Source organism: Pseudonaja textilis, chromosome 1 (assembly GCF_049901715.1).
Source record: "Pseudonaja textilis isolate UNSWEBS1 chromosome 1, rPseTex1.2, whole genome shotgun sequence".
Lineage (NCBI taxonomy): Eukaryota > Metazoa > Chordata > Lepidosauria > Squamata > Elapidae > Pseudonaja > Pseudonaja textilis.
The window spans coordinates 269615149-269629321 of record NC_141990.1 but is presented as its reverse complement, the minus strand read 5'-3'; the positions used below and the strand labels follow the sequence as shown (position 1 = coordinate 269629321).

The 14173-nt window shown below is 39.3% G+C and overlaps 1 protein-coding gene across 1 annotated transcript in view; it reads left to right on the top strand.

Annotated features, from left to right (window-relative positions):
- The window catches only part of STARD9 (StAR related lipid transfer domain containing 9), a 93371-nt gene that overhangs the window by 78351 nt on the left and 847 nt on the right, over positions 1 to 14173 (top strand). The window contains exons 24-32 of the mRNA XM_026703939.2: positions 990 to 1187; positions 1952 to 2132; positions 2670 to 2816; positions 3222 to 3330; positions 4330 to 4478; positions 7902 to 7966; positions 8069 to 8277; positions 9589 to 9668; positions 12478 to 12636. Of these exons, the coding sequence (XP_026559724.2) occupies positions 990 to 1187; positions 1952 to 2132; positions 2670 to 2816; positions 3222 to 3330; positions 4330 to 4478; positions 7902 to 7966; positions 8069 to 8277; positions 9589 to 9668; positions 12478 to 12636 (1297 nt within the window). The remainder of the gene's footprint in view (positions 1 to 989; positions 1188 to 1951; positions 2133 to 2669; positions 2817 to 3221; positions 3331 to 4329; positions 4479 to 7901; positions 7967 to 8068; positions 8278 to 9588; positions 9669 to 12477; positions 12637 to 14173) is intronic.

Here is a 14173-nt window from a genome sequence, read left to right as displayed (position 1 = left end):
GTGCCCCCAAAAAGTCTGTTGCTAAGCAAAACAATTGTTAAAGGAGTTTGTGCCCCATTTTATAAGCTTTCTTGACATGGTTGTCAATCACTCCAATTGTTAAATTAGTAACACATTTGTTAAGTGAATCTGGCTTCCCCATTGACTTTGCTTGTCAGAAAGTTGCAAAAGGTGAACACATGATCTTGGAACACTGCAGTTGTCACAAGTCACTGCAGAGTCAGTTGCCAAGTGGCTGAATTTTAATCATGTGACCATAGGGATGCTGCAGTGGTTGCAAGTGTGAAAAATAGTCATAAGTCACTTTTTTCAATGCTGTTTTAACTTTGAACAAATAGTTGTAAGTCAAGGACTACCTGTACCACCACCAACAGAAGAAAAGTAGAAGTAGATATCTGGAAATTTGAGCTGCTGCTGTTAACTATACCTTCCAAAGAGCTTTGCATCTTGGTAACATGCAATAAATTTTTCCCAGAACCATAAATCAGTACTGACAGTTATTATTAAAAGGCATACATGTTCATGAACTTATTTATATTACTAATTTCTTACTAACAACCAATGATGGGGAAGGGAAGGAGAGAGGGAAAACCTGAAGTATAATATTATCAGAACAAGTTCAAATATTACTCAGCATTAGCTGAGTAATCTCTAACCTAGTATTTAGAGTAAGACAATGGGAGGGGATTCTGAGTTATCCTTCTCTCTGGTAAATTAGGGATTATATATTCTAGTAACACTGGAAGTATTACATAGCTATAACGCATTTCAGCAAAGGGGTTGCAGCTCAAGGCATCCTAAGCTGGAAATAATGTGTATAGTGAGTTTATTTCAAACTTTGGTTCAACCTGCATACTAGACAAGGTTTTGCTTCTTCCCTTTGATACATTATCTTCTCTCTTCTATCAATCTTGTAAAAATTTTAACGTTTAAAAAAAATGTTAAACTTAATTTATTTTTAAGCACCATTTTCCCCATTCCTATAATAGGCACAAGAAATCAATTGAAATTTTAAGGAAACGAAGAGAAGAGAGACTTCAGTGCTTCAGAAGGAGTCGCAGTCTTAGTCCACAAAAGCATTTGAATTTTTTGCAAACCCTGGATGGTAACCAGACAGAAACAGATCTGCCCAGCCGACGTCGTGAATACCTCCAGCAGTTGAGACGAGACGTTGTACAAAATACAAGGTAGGGTGACCTAGGGCCATTTAGAAGGATCTAGGACAACTCACCACAACCAGGTTGGTGTGGACGGGTGGGTATAGATGGATGGGTGTGATAGGATGGGCATGGACAGGTCAGCGTGAACGAATGGGTGCGACTGGGTCAGCATGGATGACTTGGCATGGATGAATCGGCATGGCCCGGTTGGTGCGGACAAGTGGGCATAGGTTGGCACAGAATAAGTCACCCTGACCAACTAGACCCGGGGACAGTTTGGTACCCCATCAGAAGAAACATCAGTCCCTAATGTGCTGGCCAACAGGAATATAGGGACGGGAACAACTCGTGAGGGGAATCACTGTTGCAAGGCAATTCAGAACAAATGAGGGCTGGGCCTCCCTGGCAGGTGCCTTTCCGCCTCCCAGGATGAGAAGTGCAGCCTAGTGAGCACTTGGCTTGCATATCATGACAAACCTCACTCCACATCCAGATTGTAGACCTGCCATTGCTGTTCTAGGAGTGGCTGCCCTTTCATGGCTGCCCCTCTGCCTGCAGCTTCCCAACATCAGTGAAGCGGTCTTCATCCTGCAATAATGATTGTCAATTTAGGCTGATAATAGTTCCTGTTTTAATTATTTCCTAAGTTCAGAATTAATTCTCATTTTAACATTTACCATTCTTAAGAAACAGAATTATTCTTTATTTTTAAGAGCATTCATACAGTGTCCTAAAAGCTTACAATGTGACTTACTAATCAATACACGGAATACCATTATGACATTTTTAAGGGTTCATGAACCAAAAATTAGGATCCAGCATCCTTCAGAGATTGAACAGCTGCTTCGAGAATATCAGAGAGCACAAGAAGAAACTAAAACTGAAATTGCCCGAGCGAGGGACAAGCTCCGGGAAAGAGCTGAGCAAGAAAAGAAGCGCATTCGAGAACAAATATATTCTCAACTGCAGAAGGCAAGTGTTAAAATTATTTCAGCTAGTTTTCACAGTTTGGTTTAAGGCTGCATCTTAGGCATGTCTGAAGGTATATAATGTACCAACATTTTTGGTGCATTATGTGATAGAATCCTTTGTAGCTGGATGTGTGAAGTATAATTGTTTGCAAGACCCTTTAAAAATAGTCAGTCACATCTGTCTTAATTTATGTTCTAAAATTGAGGAAGCTCCATTACTAGAAAAAATTGAAGGAAGAAGAAATAATGCATCAATTTTAACCCAAATGGGGTTGTGTAAATCCTTAAAATTTCTTGAAGATTTCAGTTACTTAATATTTGCATGCTTAGTCACTAAAATGTCACTCATTTTAGAAGACGACCATTTAGATTAGAAGACATCATCATTCACCTGTTTTGCTTATCTTCTGAACAATAAGCTACAAGCAAAACAAATGAAGCAGTGAACATTGGAATGAAATAAATATTATAAAATAAAGGACTAGCTTTAAACTATCCTGCTTTACACCATTTCTTAATATTGATGTGTTTATTATAGGAAGAAACTAAGCTGAAGACTCTTGTAAGCACAAGCACTTTACACACCAATTCCACCCTTAGTTTGTCTTCAGGACCAACTTCTGGATACAACAGTAGTAACACAGCTACTTATTCTGCTAGTATTCTTAGCAAACAAGGAGCCCAGGTAATAGCAATATCTCTTCTATAAAATAAAGAGCTTTATAGAATAAGATATATTATTTAATGTCATAGGTTTGATTTAACATGGCCATAAACTTAAGTCAAGTGGGATAACAAATACTGTGTATTCAGCAGATGATTTACAGTGTGGTTATAAACCATTAGCATCATTCTCTCTTGAGGATGATTTCTATGAGGTCCAAGCATATGTTGTCTTCTCTTATTCCTTTCAACCAGTGGAAAGCTCCATGATTCTAAATTCATACTGTCATCCATCAAATGCCAACATCAGAACAAAACCTGTTGCTCACAATCAATTATGTCTGGGGTAGTATAAACTCAATAATACAAATTTTATAAATAATCACATATTACTTTCTTCCCCTCCTTCCTCCCCACCATATATTAGCTTTGTGCCGAAGACGTGGAACATTCAACAGAAGATACAAGAGGACGCTCAGCTATTAGAAATCATCAGCTTTGCATACTCAAACAAGTGCAGAAGGGATCTGCTAGTGGTAAGGGCTGGATAAACCATCTGATGATGAGTGCTGTATCAAATATGTGCGGGATGTTTCACGTATTAAAAACCACACAATAGAATCAGGCATGTATGACTTATTCTGGCCATCTGATCAATCAAAAAAGTGTAAGGTTAAATGCTATTGTATTCTAAAAGAGAATATATATTGGTCTAGATTGAACTGTAGAGTCCTTGATAGCCTCTGAGCTTGGTTGTTTGCTTGTTAACTAATCAAATAATGAAATATCTGCAAGCAAACAACTAAGCTCAGAGAGCATCAAGGACTCCACAGTACACTAAAAGAACAGGGTTATTTCAAATGTTCTTCGGAAGTCTCCTTTTTTTTTTTCCAGAGCACATTAAACACCTCTTCTGTATCATTTGGCTCAGAAGATTGCATCTTGCCCAGACTTCTCCAGACAGAAATAATAATTCATAATTGTACCAAGCCATTAGCTTTGCATTTTGGGCTACTAGTGAACAAAATGGGAGGGCTGGATAGAAAATATTTTTCAAATCAACCAATACCTTCTCATAATTGGTCCATGCATATTTGAATATATACTTTCTGCAGCCTTGAGAATCTTAACCCACTAAGTTTATCTTGATTTAATTTTAAAATTGATTTTTAAAAGCTCTAGTTAACCAGTTTTATTAAGAAGGAAATGGCCGGTTTCTGAAAGAGTGCCAACAGCAACTGTTGGCTTTCAATGCTCGTAGCAATTATTGTAGATCACAAATGAAATAAAGTTCTTTGTGAATGGAAGACTTTGGTTTCTTCTCTTCTGAATTGATTTGAAGAATTTGGATTATGAACATTCAGGGCATGTTACTTTCAAAGTGTTGTAGAAAATTGCCTATTATTGGAAGCAGAACATTGTGATCCATTAAAGTGATCCGATTTTAGTCATTTTCCCCATTTTGTACATCCTGTAAATAGGTGGCTCAAATCAGATCTATGGTATAGGCTCCTTATTTATCTCATTTGTTACAGAGACGTTTCCTGTGACTTCTTCATCTATGGAGAAGAGCAGCCATAGGTATCCTCATAGCCTAATTATTTCACCTAGCACCTTTTCAGCTTCTTCAGTGAAAGGATATGAAGATCTGTCCAAATATATCTTGGCTAATGCTACTGCCGAGGTGAGTAGAACACAAATGGGTGTCAAACATGTAGCAAGAAAGGTTTGGTTACCTGCTTACCAGGATGGGGGAGGTAAGCTGTTCCAAAAGAAGGAGATCATCACCTAGAAAGTTAAATCCTGGGGTTTCTGAAGAGGGATTTTCCTTGGTGGTAGGACATTCAATCAAATGGACAGGGAGTCTCAACTTGAAGAAGATAATCATGGAGAAATCTAAGTTTTGAGCCATGCATTGGGAGCTATCTGGCAGCCAATTCAACTCACGTAGCAGCACCATTTCATGGCTAACCTCTTTGTGCCTGTAACTGAAGCTTCTGGAAGGTCTTCAAGAGCAATTCCATGTAGACTGGTGTGCAGTGATTCAGGCACAAAATGCTAAGGGCTAAAAGGGCTGATGTACAAAATATAATTAAGCAAAAACCTCCTTGACCACAGCCACCACGTGTCATTCAAGCAGGAGCTGTGATCCAAGAGACCTCTAAGTTGAAAGCACGTTTTGTGTGGGGAAATGCTACCTCATCCCAAATCAAGCTTGGATATCTCTAGATGTATTCACTTCTAAATGCATATCCATTCAGTCCAGACAGGATTCCCAAATCAAGCTTGGATATCTCTAGATGTATTCACTTCTAAATGCATATCCATTCAGTCCAGACAGGATTCAGTCCAAACTGGGGGATCCATCCAGATCCCAAAAGCCTCCAGCCATTAGGTGAATTACATTTTCTTCCTGGCTCAACATAGAGATATATAGATATCAGAAATATATAGATATATAGATATCAATGTATAACCCTATAAAATTGGGACAAGAATTTTGGACATAAGTCATGATGATCATAAGTCATGATAGTCATAAGTGGGGGCTTCCAAGTGACCAAACCTGATTTTACAGTGGTTGTTAAGTGAGTCAGGAAGTCATAAATTCATTCACCCAAGTAGGCATCTTTTACCAGCTAAAAATGCCACAAATCGCAGTCACATGACTGCAGAATACTGTGACCAGCTAGTAAATGTGAACTAGTTACCAAAAGCCTAAACTGTAGTCATGTGACTGATGGGGGATGTGCGACATAAGATTTTACAATGATTGGAAATGTTTTATGGGCTGTAAAACACAGTTTCCAAGGCGGTCATAACTTTCAAAAGCTCCTACTCCCAACTCTCATAATAATTCCAGAGAAATAATATGGTCAATATCATTGCAGATCTCGTAATAAATCCAATATAACTTATAAAATAAAAACCTGTGTAAGTAAAACAGCACAAATAGCCCTAAAAGAGAATATATATTGAATTGGGATCCTTGGTGCTCTTGGAGCTTGGTTGTTCATTTGAAGATATTTCATTGCCCAACTAGGTAACTTTATTGATGCTGGTGAGTATGGATTTTACTCTGTATTGAGTAGTTCTCCTCTCAGATGAGTGACTTTCTTGTCAGGATTGTGGGTGCCTAAATTTGTTCCTATATGTGCTTTTTAAGAATCATGAATTAAAGAATAGCTCAAAACAGAATATAAACTGTTTTGGAACTCTTCCGTTTTGTTGTTACCAAGATGTAATATTATACAATTTGTAAGAGGTACACAACACAAAATAAAATAAAATAATAAAATGAAAAAAAAGATGTAGACGAACCCTTTCAATTACAATGAAGAGCCTGTTAATAGTTCCTAGGATTCTTTTCACATCGCAACAATTGTCCCTGGTTCTTTTACTCTACAGAAGGAAAGCAGAAGATTATTTCAGTTTTTTTTCTCTCTAGAACAACTGCAAGGCATGCTGGGCTGTTCCCTTGGGAAAATAAATGTACCAGTATAATGAGAAGATATAAGTCCTTAATTATGTATTAGGTGACCAGATTAGCATTTAAAGGTCATAGAAGAAAAAGGAAATCAGGATTCCAGTCAGCATCAACGGCCACATGTCCACAGGGACACGTGGCTGGAATAAAATTAAAGCAAAAATGAAAATAACAACTCAGATTAATCTATAATGTATATTAACCAAAAATTCCAAAATGCACCTAGCTCCATGTTTTCTCTAGACTATTAAATTTATTCTGTATCACCAATTCTTGTTCCAGGATTTGAGTGCGTAGACTTTAGCTGGCAAAAGCCAGTCTCAAAGTTGCTTTGGTCTTGTCAATTAAGCATCGTCTAGTGCAGCAAATCTATGATATATGTGTCAAAGGTGACACACCATGATATTTTAAGTGACACACCAATGTTCCGCAACACCCAACAGGTATTCTTAAAAACAAGTGCCATTCTTGTAGTATTTTAGGAGAATGTGGAGGCCAAGTGAAAATGGGATGTGTCCTCATGCAGCCTGCAAACTCTCGTGAAGTCATGAGGGTCTGTGACAACAGGGTGTGTGCTTTCATGTGGTTTGGGAGACTGAAATCTGTGGAAGATTGAAGGCCTTGTGCAACCCAGAGCAGCTTTGCATAAATGACAGGGTCAACAGAAAGAGAAGTTGAGTGGTGTGTGGCAGATCCTGGGGAGTGCTGTGCCATGGAGGCAATCACATCATTTCCCGAGACCTTGGGAACAGCCTGAGTGATGGCACTAGGGCTGAAGACAAGGTCTGGGCATTTTGGTGCTGCCACTGTTCCATGGGACCCTGATGATGGGGAGATAGAACATGGTTTCTCTTTTGCTTGGGGAAAGGGTGATATATCCACAAAGTCAAGTTAGGCACTAAACCCAAAAGCTTTGGCATCACTGGTCTAGAAGTGAATTTTCTCTGTTGAAACACCTTCCATCAGAAACAGCCTCTTCATTTCGCTCTGACCCTACCCGCTTCCAGGCAAACACTAAAAACTTTAGATTAGGGCGTTTGGTGATATGGGAGATGGTTTTTTTGTGTTTCTTCCCATGTGTTTGTGCGTCTGATTTGTAAAGTTGCCCAGAGTCACTTTTGGACAACCTAGAAATTGGATGTCTGGATGGTTAAATACTTTCCTCTCAGGAGGGGTGATAAAAACAGACAAAATGAAGCTGTCTATTCCCCTTAAAAGATTCCCCTCGAGAGAGAGTAAAAATCTTCCCAGTCTTGATTTATTGCAGAGTTTAACATTCCAGATTTTTAATTGACTTGACCTGCCACTGTATTTTGTGCAAACTTAGGATCTGTAATCTAGAGATTTCTTTGCAAGCCAAAGTACTATTGCCCACAGCCCTCCAACTAGGAGGTATATCCACATCAGTGATGTAAGTGATACGTTGATATATTCAGCTGATTTTTGGTATATACTGTCACTAATTTAAATTAGGAAAATTAAACCCAGTTCCAATAGGTTGCTGGATACCTGCCTCAGAAGAGAACATAATTAGTTGTCACTAAATTTAAATAAAGCTGAATTTTATATAAAGGGGCTGCAACTTCTGAACTATAACATTGCATTTTACTTGCTTTAAAGGTTATGGCAGTATGTTCAAATGACTTGAAAAACCTTTACAGTGGGCAGGCAACCGCTGGCTGGAAGTAAGTTTTGGCCATAGATCCCTTCTATTTATACCAAGAGAGTACCCTTTATGGTATTTTTGCAGAAAACCTGCTTTTATCTTGCATTTATTTCTCTATTAGATATCAGTGCACAGAGAAGAACGTGTTTGTTTATTATAAAACCTTCCCATCATCTACAACCAAGCATGGATTTTTGGGAGCTGGAGTGATCAACCAACCTCTTTCTGTGGTATTGTGTATCTTGAAGGATGCCAGTAAGCGACATTTGTATGACAAAACCATTACCACAGCTCAGGTACATAAGAAAATAACCAACAATATTGAGTTGGGTGAGTACGTTTTACACTGCAGTATTTACTATTGTTGAAGAGAGCTCATAGTTCTTCTTCGTCTGAATTGTTTCATATCATTGCATAATCCTTCATAGGAATAATGAAGGGATTTAGCTAAAAATGAGGAAATTTTATCCCCTTCCTTTTCTGCTTTGAAATTATACAGAATCTCCATAGCTGATTTTAATATACTAAGTTTGTAGCACCACTCTCCTCTCATCCCCTCCTCCATGGCCGTATAAATGGAAGTGATGCATGATTTCTGCTGCTTCATAAATTACTCTTAGGATGACCAAGTCAGAGATTGAGATCCACTTGCTTCTTCCTCTGCAGACGTGGCTCCTCTGCTCTGGTGCTTCCCTTTTGTTGTTGGAATGACCAAATTCTGGGTAGATGCTTTCCAAATCACAAGATAGGAATAGCATAACTGCTATTAATACTAATAACTGCTCCATGGTGCTTTAAAGTACTCTCTGAGTGGTTTACGAATTTCAGCATGTTGCCTCAACTGGGTCCTCAGTTTTTTGATCTTGGAAGAAGGGAAGGCTGAGTCAACCTTGATCCGGTGAAGATCAAACCCTAGACTACAGGCAGAGTTAGCTTGCAATACTACATTCTAACTACTATGACACCAGGGCTCATCTGGACTGGCCAAAGTTGCTTGTTTAATACATGTTCACTGTTCTCATGAGGGGGTGGTAGAAAAAAATGACAGGGTTTGGGTTTTTTTGCAAGAAAAGAGTCTTTTAAAAACGAATTTGCACTGGTAGCTGTAATCCGGGCAGCTGGAAACATACTTCAGGGCACTTATTTTATTTTATTATTCCACCCTGGTGATTACATTGTCAGCGGAGTTAGAATAGCTTCTATGGCAGAGGAAGTCTAAATAAAGTTAGTGCCAAGCATTTTGAGCTTTTGATATCAGCTTAGGAACTGCCTCTTCCCCCTTTGGTTACATGGATATTGTTCTACTTTCTGGTCTTGCTCTGATTTTTAAGTTATTTATGATTTTATGGGTATTATTTTTAGAGCTTTGCACTGCATTTTTAAGAATGTGTTTAATTTATTATAGATACCGTTAATTATACCCTGGTTTGAAGTGTGTTAACAGTTTTTAAAAATCAAATATAGTAAATACTGTAATATACTGTTGTCTTCTAGATGCATTATGAGGACAAAGAGGCTAGAAGAAGGGGATGGAGGCTAAAAATATTGGATATGGATTTATTAAGTTCAGTCCTCTGATTGGTGTGATGTTTTCCTCATTTGACTAAATAGCTCAATTTCTTTCTTTTGATTTAATTACAGTATATGTGGTGAGTGAGGATTCCTTCTGTTACCAAAAGCAACCAAGAGATTTCTGCTGTATCTGTGTAGAAGCCAAAGAGGTACACAGATTGCTGTTTGCAATGTGTTTCAGTCACCCCGTATCCAGAAATAATCCAATTAATTTAACAAGGCCAGCTGAACAGTTATTGCACCTACAAGGTTTTCAGTCTCCATCTCTCCATTTAAATAGTTGGACACTAATTTATTTGGTTAGTTTCAGTTACTGAAATTTTTAAAAATAGCCCCACAAACATTTTCCCATGAATTATATAATAATAATAGTAATAGTAATAATAGTAATAGTAATGTTTATATACCATCTGACTCAATGCAATGGTACATGGGAGTGATCTTAGGAGAGAGGAGAAAGCTGTCTCTTTCAGTGTCCTGATAAATGAAATGGGGGGAGGGGAATGCCTCACAAGTAAAGTAAGGGAGGAGAGAGGTACTTTCAGACTTGCAAAATTCTATTATTGTTAAGTTTATTAAAATGTTCTGTTAGTACTCATGGCTGATGCTTTTTGCTGGGACTACCTCAAAAAGCTGACTCTACCAGAGACCCTGGATGGTTTATCAATTAAAACCAATAGAAAGATAATAAATATGAGCCAGCAGTGTGCAGAAGCAGCCAAAAAAGCTAATGCAATCCTAAATTGCTTTAACGGAGGGATACAATCGAGATCAAGGGAGGTACTAATACCACTCTATAAAGCCTTAGTAAGACCACACCTAGAGTGCTGCATCCAGTTTAGTTCACCACACTATAAAAAAGATGTTGAGACTCTCGAAAAAGTGCAGAGAAGAGCAACCAGGATGATTAGGGGACTGGAGACTAAAACATGGAGAATGGTTACAGGAACTGGGCATGGCTAGATTAGTGAAGAGAAGGACCAGAGGAGACATGATAGCAGGCTTCCAATATTTGAGGGGCTGCCACAGAGAGGAAGGGGTCAAGCTATTTTCTAAAGCACCTGTAGGCCAGACAAGGAATAATGGATGGAAACTGAACAAGGAGAGATTTAACCTGGAAATAAGGAGAAACTTTCTGACAGTGAGAACAATCAACCAATGGAACAGTTTGCCCTCGGACGTTGTGGGAGTGCCATCACTTGAGACTTTCAAGAAGAGATTGGACTGCCATTTGTCAGAAATGGTGTAGGTTCTCCCACTTGGGTGGGGTGGGGGGTGGACTAGATGACCTACAAGGTCCCTTCCAACTCTGATGATCTGTTATCTGTAATAAATACAAAGGAACCAAATGATGGCAAAACCAGGCAACAGTGAAAAACCCAGGCATGTTTCTCAGAAGTCACCCTTGGAAAAGGCCTAGACAACCAGTTCCTCTATGTCTTTTTTAAAGGTCTGATAGAGTCAGGAGTCACCCAGATCCTAGAAGCCTCACTGCAGAAACCAGGTACTTCAGTAAAGAAGGCTTATTTCCTGGCATCCTGATAGATAGCATTATTTAATTGAAAAAACCCAGAGCTACCAGATACAGCCAGGCATGTACTGTGGGAGATAGTCAGCCCCTCCAAATAACCAAGTCTTAATGCAGGTAGTTCTCGACTTGTAACTTACAAGTAACCAGAATTTCCATTGCTAATCAATGGGGACATAAAGAATGGTATCTCCTGCTGCATCGCTTAGTAACAGCAATCCCAGCACTCCTCATCGCTGTTGTTATTAGTCATTAGCCAAGGACCATCCTAAGCCATTCTGAACTGGGAACCTCCCAGCCCTGAGCCTCCCAAAGTAAGGGATTGCCTTCCTTATCCTATCCCGACTGTCTCTGCCTTTTTGCCTGCCCTGCATCCTGCCTTGTAGGATGACAAGCAGCCAGCCCAGCCCAGTTCCAGTTGCTCTCACCACCCTGCACTCCCAGGCCCCGGCTTGTCCTATGCCCCATTGCCCCAGCTGATCTTCACTGACTTCTTGCTTGCTCCGCTGAGGTTTGCCTGCCCTCTTCCTTCACATGAGGCCGCTGCTAGCCACTTGAGGCTATCTTTCCCAAGTCTTGCAAGGAAACTGCTGTGAGCAACCTTGAGAAAGGAGCCTTGTGCAGCCAGCAGCGAGAGCAAGAAGACGACAACTGTCAGCTAGGGTGATAAGGGCTATGAAGTGCAGAGGAACAAAAGGGCATAAATTTTTTTTTTTTTGGGGGGGGGAGAGGTGGCAGGGAAATAGGTAAAGTTGTTCTGTTTGGCAAGTTGCCCAAATTTTTATGTTGTTATTGGGTGCTACAGTGGACATAACATTGGGGACCAGTTGTAAGTACTTTCATTCACCAATCATAACTTTATTCTGTATCACCAATTCAAGATTACCTGTACTACTATGATATCAGAAAAGTCTTAACAGCCTGTTCTTACATTGAAAATAATTTGATAAAGGCTGGAAAGCCAGTGTCGGCGTTCCAGCAAATCTCCTTTCCAATCAGTAACTCCGAGACAAGCATAATCTCAAAAGTCCCTTTATTAGAATAGCACCAATTAGAATAAATCAATGTTTCCTGGACTTCCCACAATGTCCCAAACTACAATCCATCCCCTTTTCTCCCATCGTCACATCACATGGACCAATCATGAACTGTCTCAGTGTAAGATCCTTTTTCTCTGCTGTGCTACACTTAATAACCTTGAACTAAGAATTTTGTCTACTTAGAACTACTCAATTGAAATCACCCCCCTCCCAATTTCTCAGCTATGTGGCAGCCTGAATATGGAATATGGTTTCCAAAGCTGACAGCCAGTTTATGGGAGAACTCCAGCGCTGCTAGTGGGTTTTTGTCATTAGCCAAGGACCATCCTAAGCCATTCTGAACTGGGAACATTGACTCTCTGAACATTGACTCTCCTTTCTTTCACCTAGGAAAATATGTACATCTTAGCTCTTCAGTCTATCTATGAAGAGTCAATGCCTCGCCCATGTAAAGAAATGGTACGAGGAGAGATTTTGCCCAGTGCGTGGATATTGCAACCTGATATCGTGAATGGAAACGACATCACTAAAATCATATATATGGTACAGGTAGGTATCTGTAGAGCCTGGCTAAAAAGCTATTGTAAATATATATTATATATGGAAGATTGCTTTCTACAACATAGTGACAAAGCAGATAAAAATGCATCTAATAGCAATAAATGGTGCAAGGAAGTATGACAAGATTTTAAGATTCTTGCTTCATGGATCTTAATAGCAAAGGCAGAACTGATGCTGATTTGCAGAGTTTTTCATCATTGCATGGTTGTTTATACTTTGCTATAGAACTGTTACTGGCAACAAGCAAAGCAGTGAACTTTAGCCAGTATGGTATCGGTAGGATGTCAGGCTTCCGAAGCTTCTATTCACAAGACCATAGGACGTTCTGCCCAAGGAAAACGTGGCATTATTTAAAAAAATAACTGGTATCCTTGCTCTGACTGCAGATATCCATAGTGGCATAAATCCACCCATTTAGTGGCATAAATCCAACCCATTTTATTGCCATATTTGTGGGGCAGACTATCTAGCCCATTTTATGTCCAGATTATTAATACATTACATATGAATGAGCATAAATCTAGTGATATGTTTTTACACTGCTCTGTATAAGTGTCCCTGGTTCCCTGGTTGTTTCTTTTTTAGTAGCAAAAATGCCCCACGTTTGCTGCAAGATGAAGCTGGCCTCAAAAGCAGCTGCTTTTTTTTTCACTATAGCGCTCAATTTATAACAATTGGGACTGACCTTTGTATTGCTAAGTGATGTGGTTATGCCTGATTTTATGACCCTTTTTGCTGTGATCATTTGATGAAACAAGTCATAAAGAAAACCACACTGTCACTTAAAGGTATCCAACTTCCACCAAATTTTGCTTCATAGAAGCCCCCTGAAGTTGCAAATGACAATGAGTTGTAACATGCCACGTGCCCGAATTTTGATCATGTGACCACAGAAACATTGCAATGGTCATAAATGCAAGGACTGGTCACAAGTTACTTTTTTCAGTGGCATCATATCTTCAATAGTTGTTAAAAGAATGACTGTAAGTTGGGGAATAGATTTATTTATATTGTGGGGAAGCTGGGGAATAGGTTAGCTATCAAATACTAATTCTGTGTGCATAGCAAACACAACATTACAACAATAAACCTCACCTGAGAGATTATAACTAAGATGGACAAATGTCTGTCATGACAGCTTTAAAAGTCTTCAGAACTTAATTCCTAAAAAGATGCTAAGATGTGCAAAGGATTGTAATCAACTGGTTCCTTATCAACTGCAGAAAAGCTTCCTGTTCTTGCTCTTTGAAATCCACATTTGCAGGGGTAGAAAAGACTTCTGCAGCACATCCTACTTGTAGGTGTTCTCTTATATGTACTGCATGGATGTTATGGGTGCAATCTGGTGACGCTTTGCAGAATTATTCTTGCATAGCCAAGGTTGTCGTTGCTTAAGATCATTCATTCAGCAACTGTTTGAAATTATGAAGACGCAAAAAAAAATGTTACTGACCACCAGTTCCTCAAAGTTAGAGGTATCGCAGTGCCTCCTGCGGTCACATCAAAGTTTGAGCGCCTGGCAGCT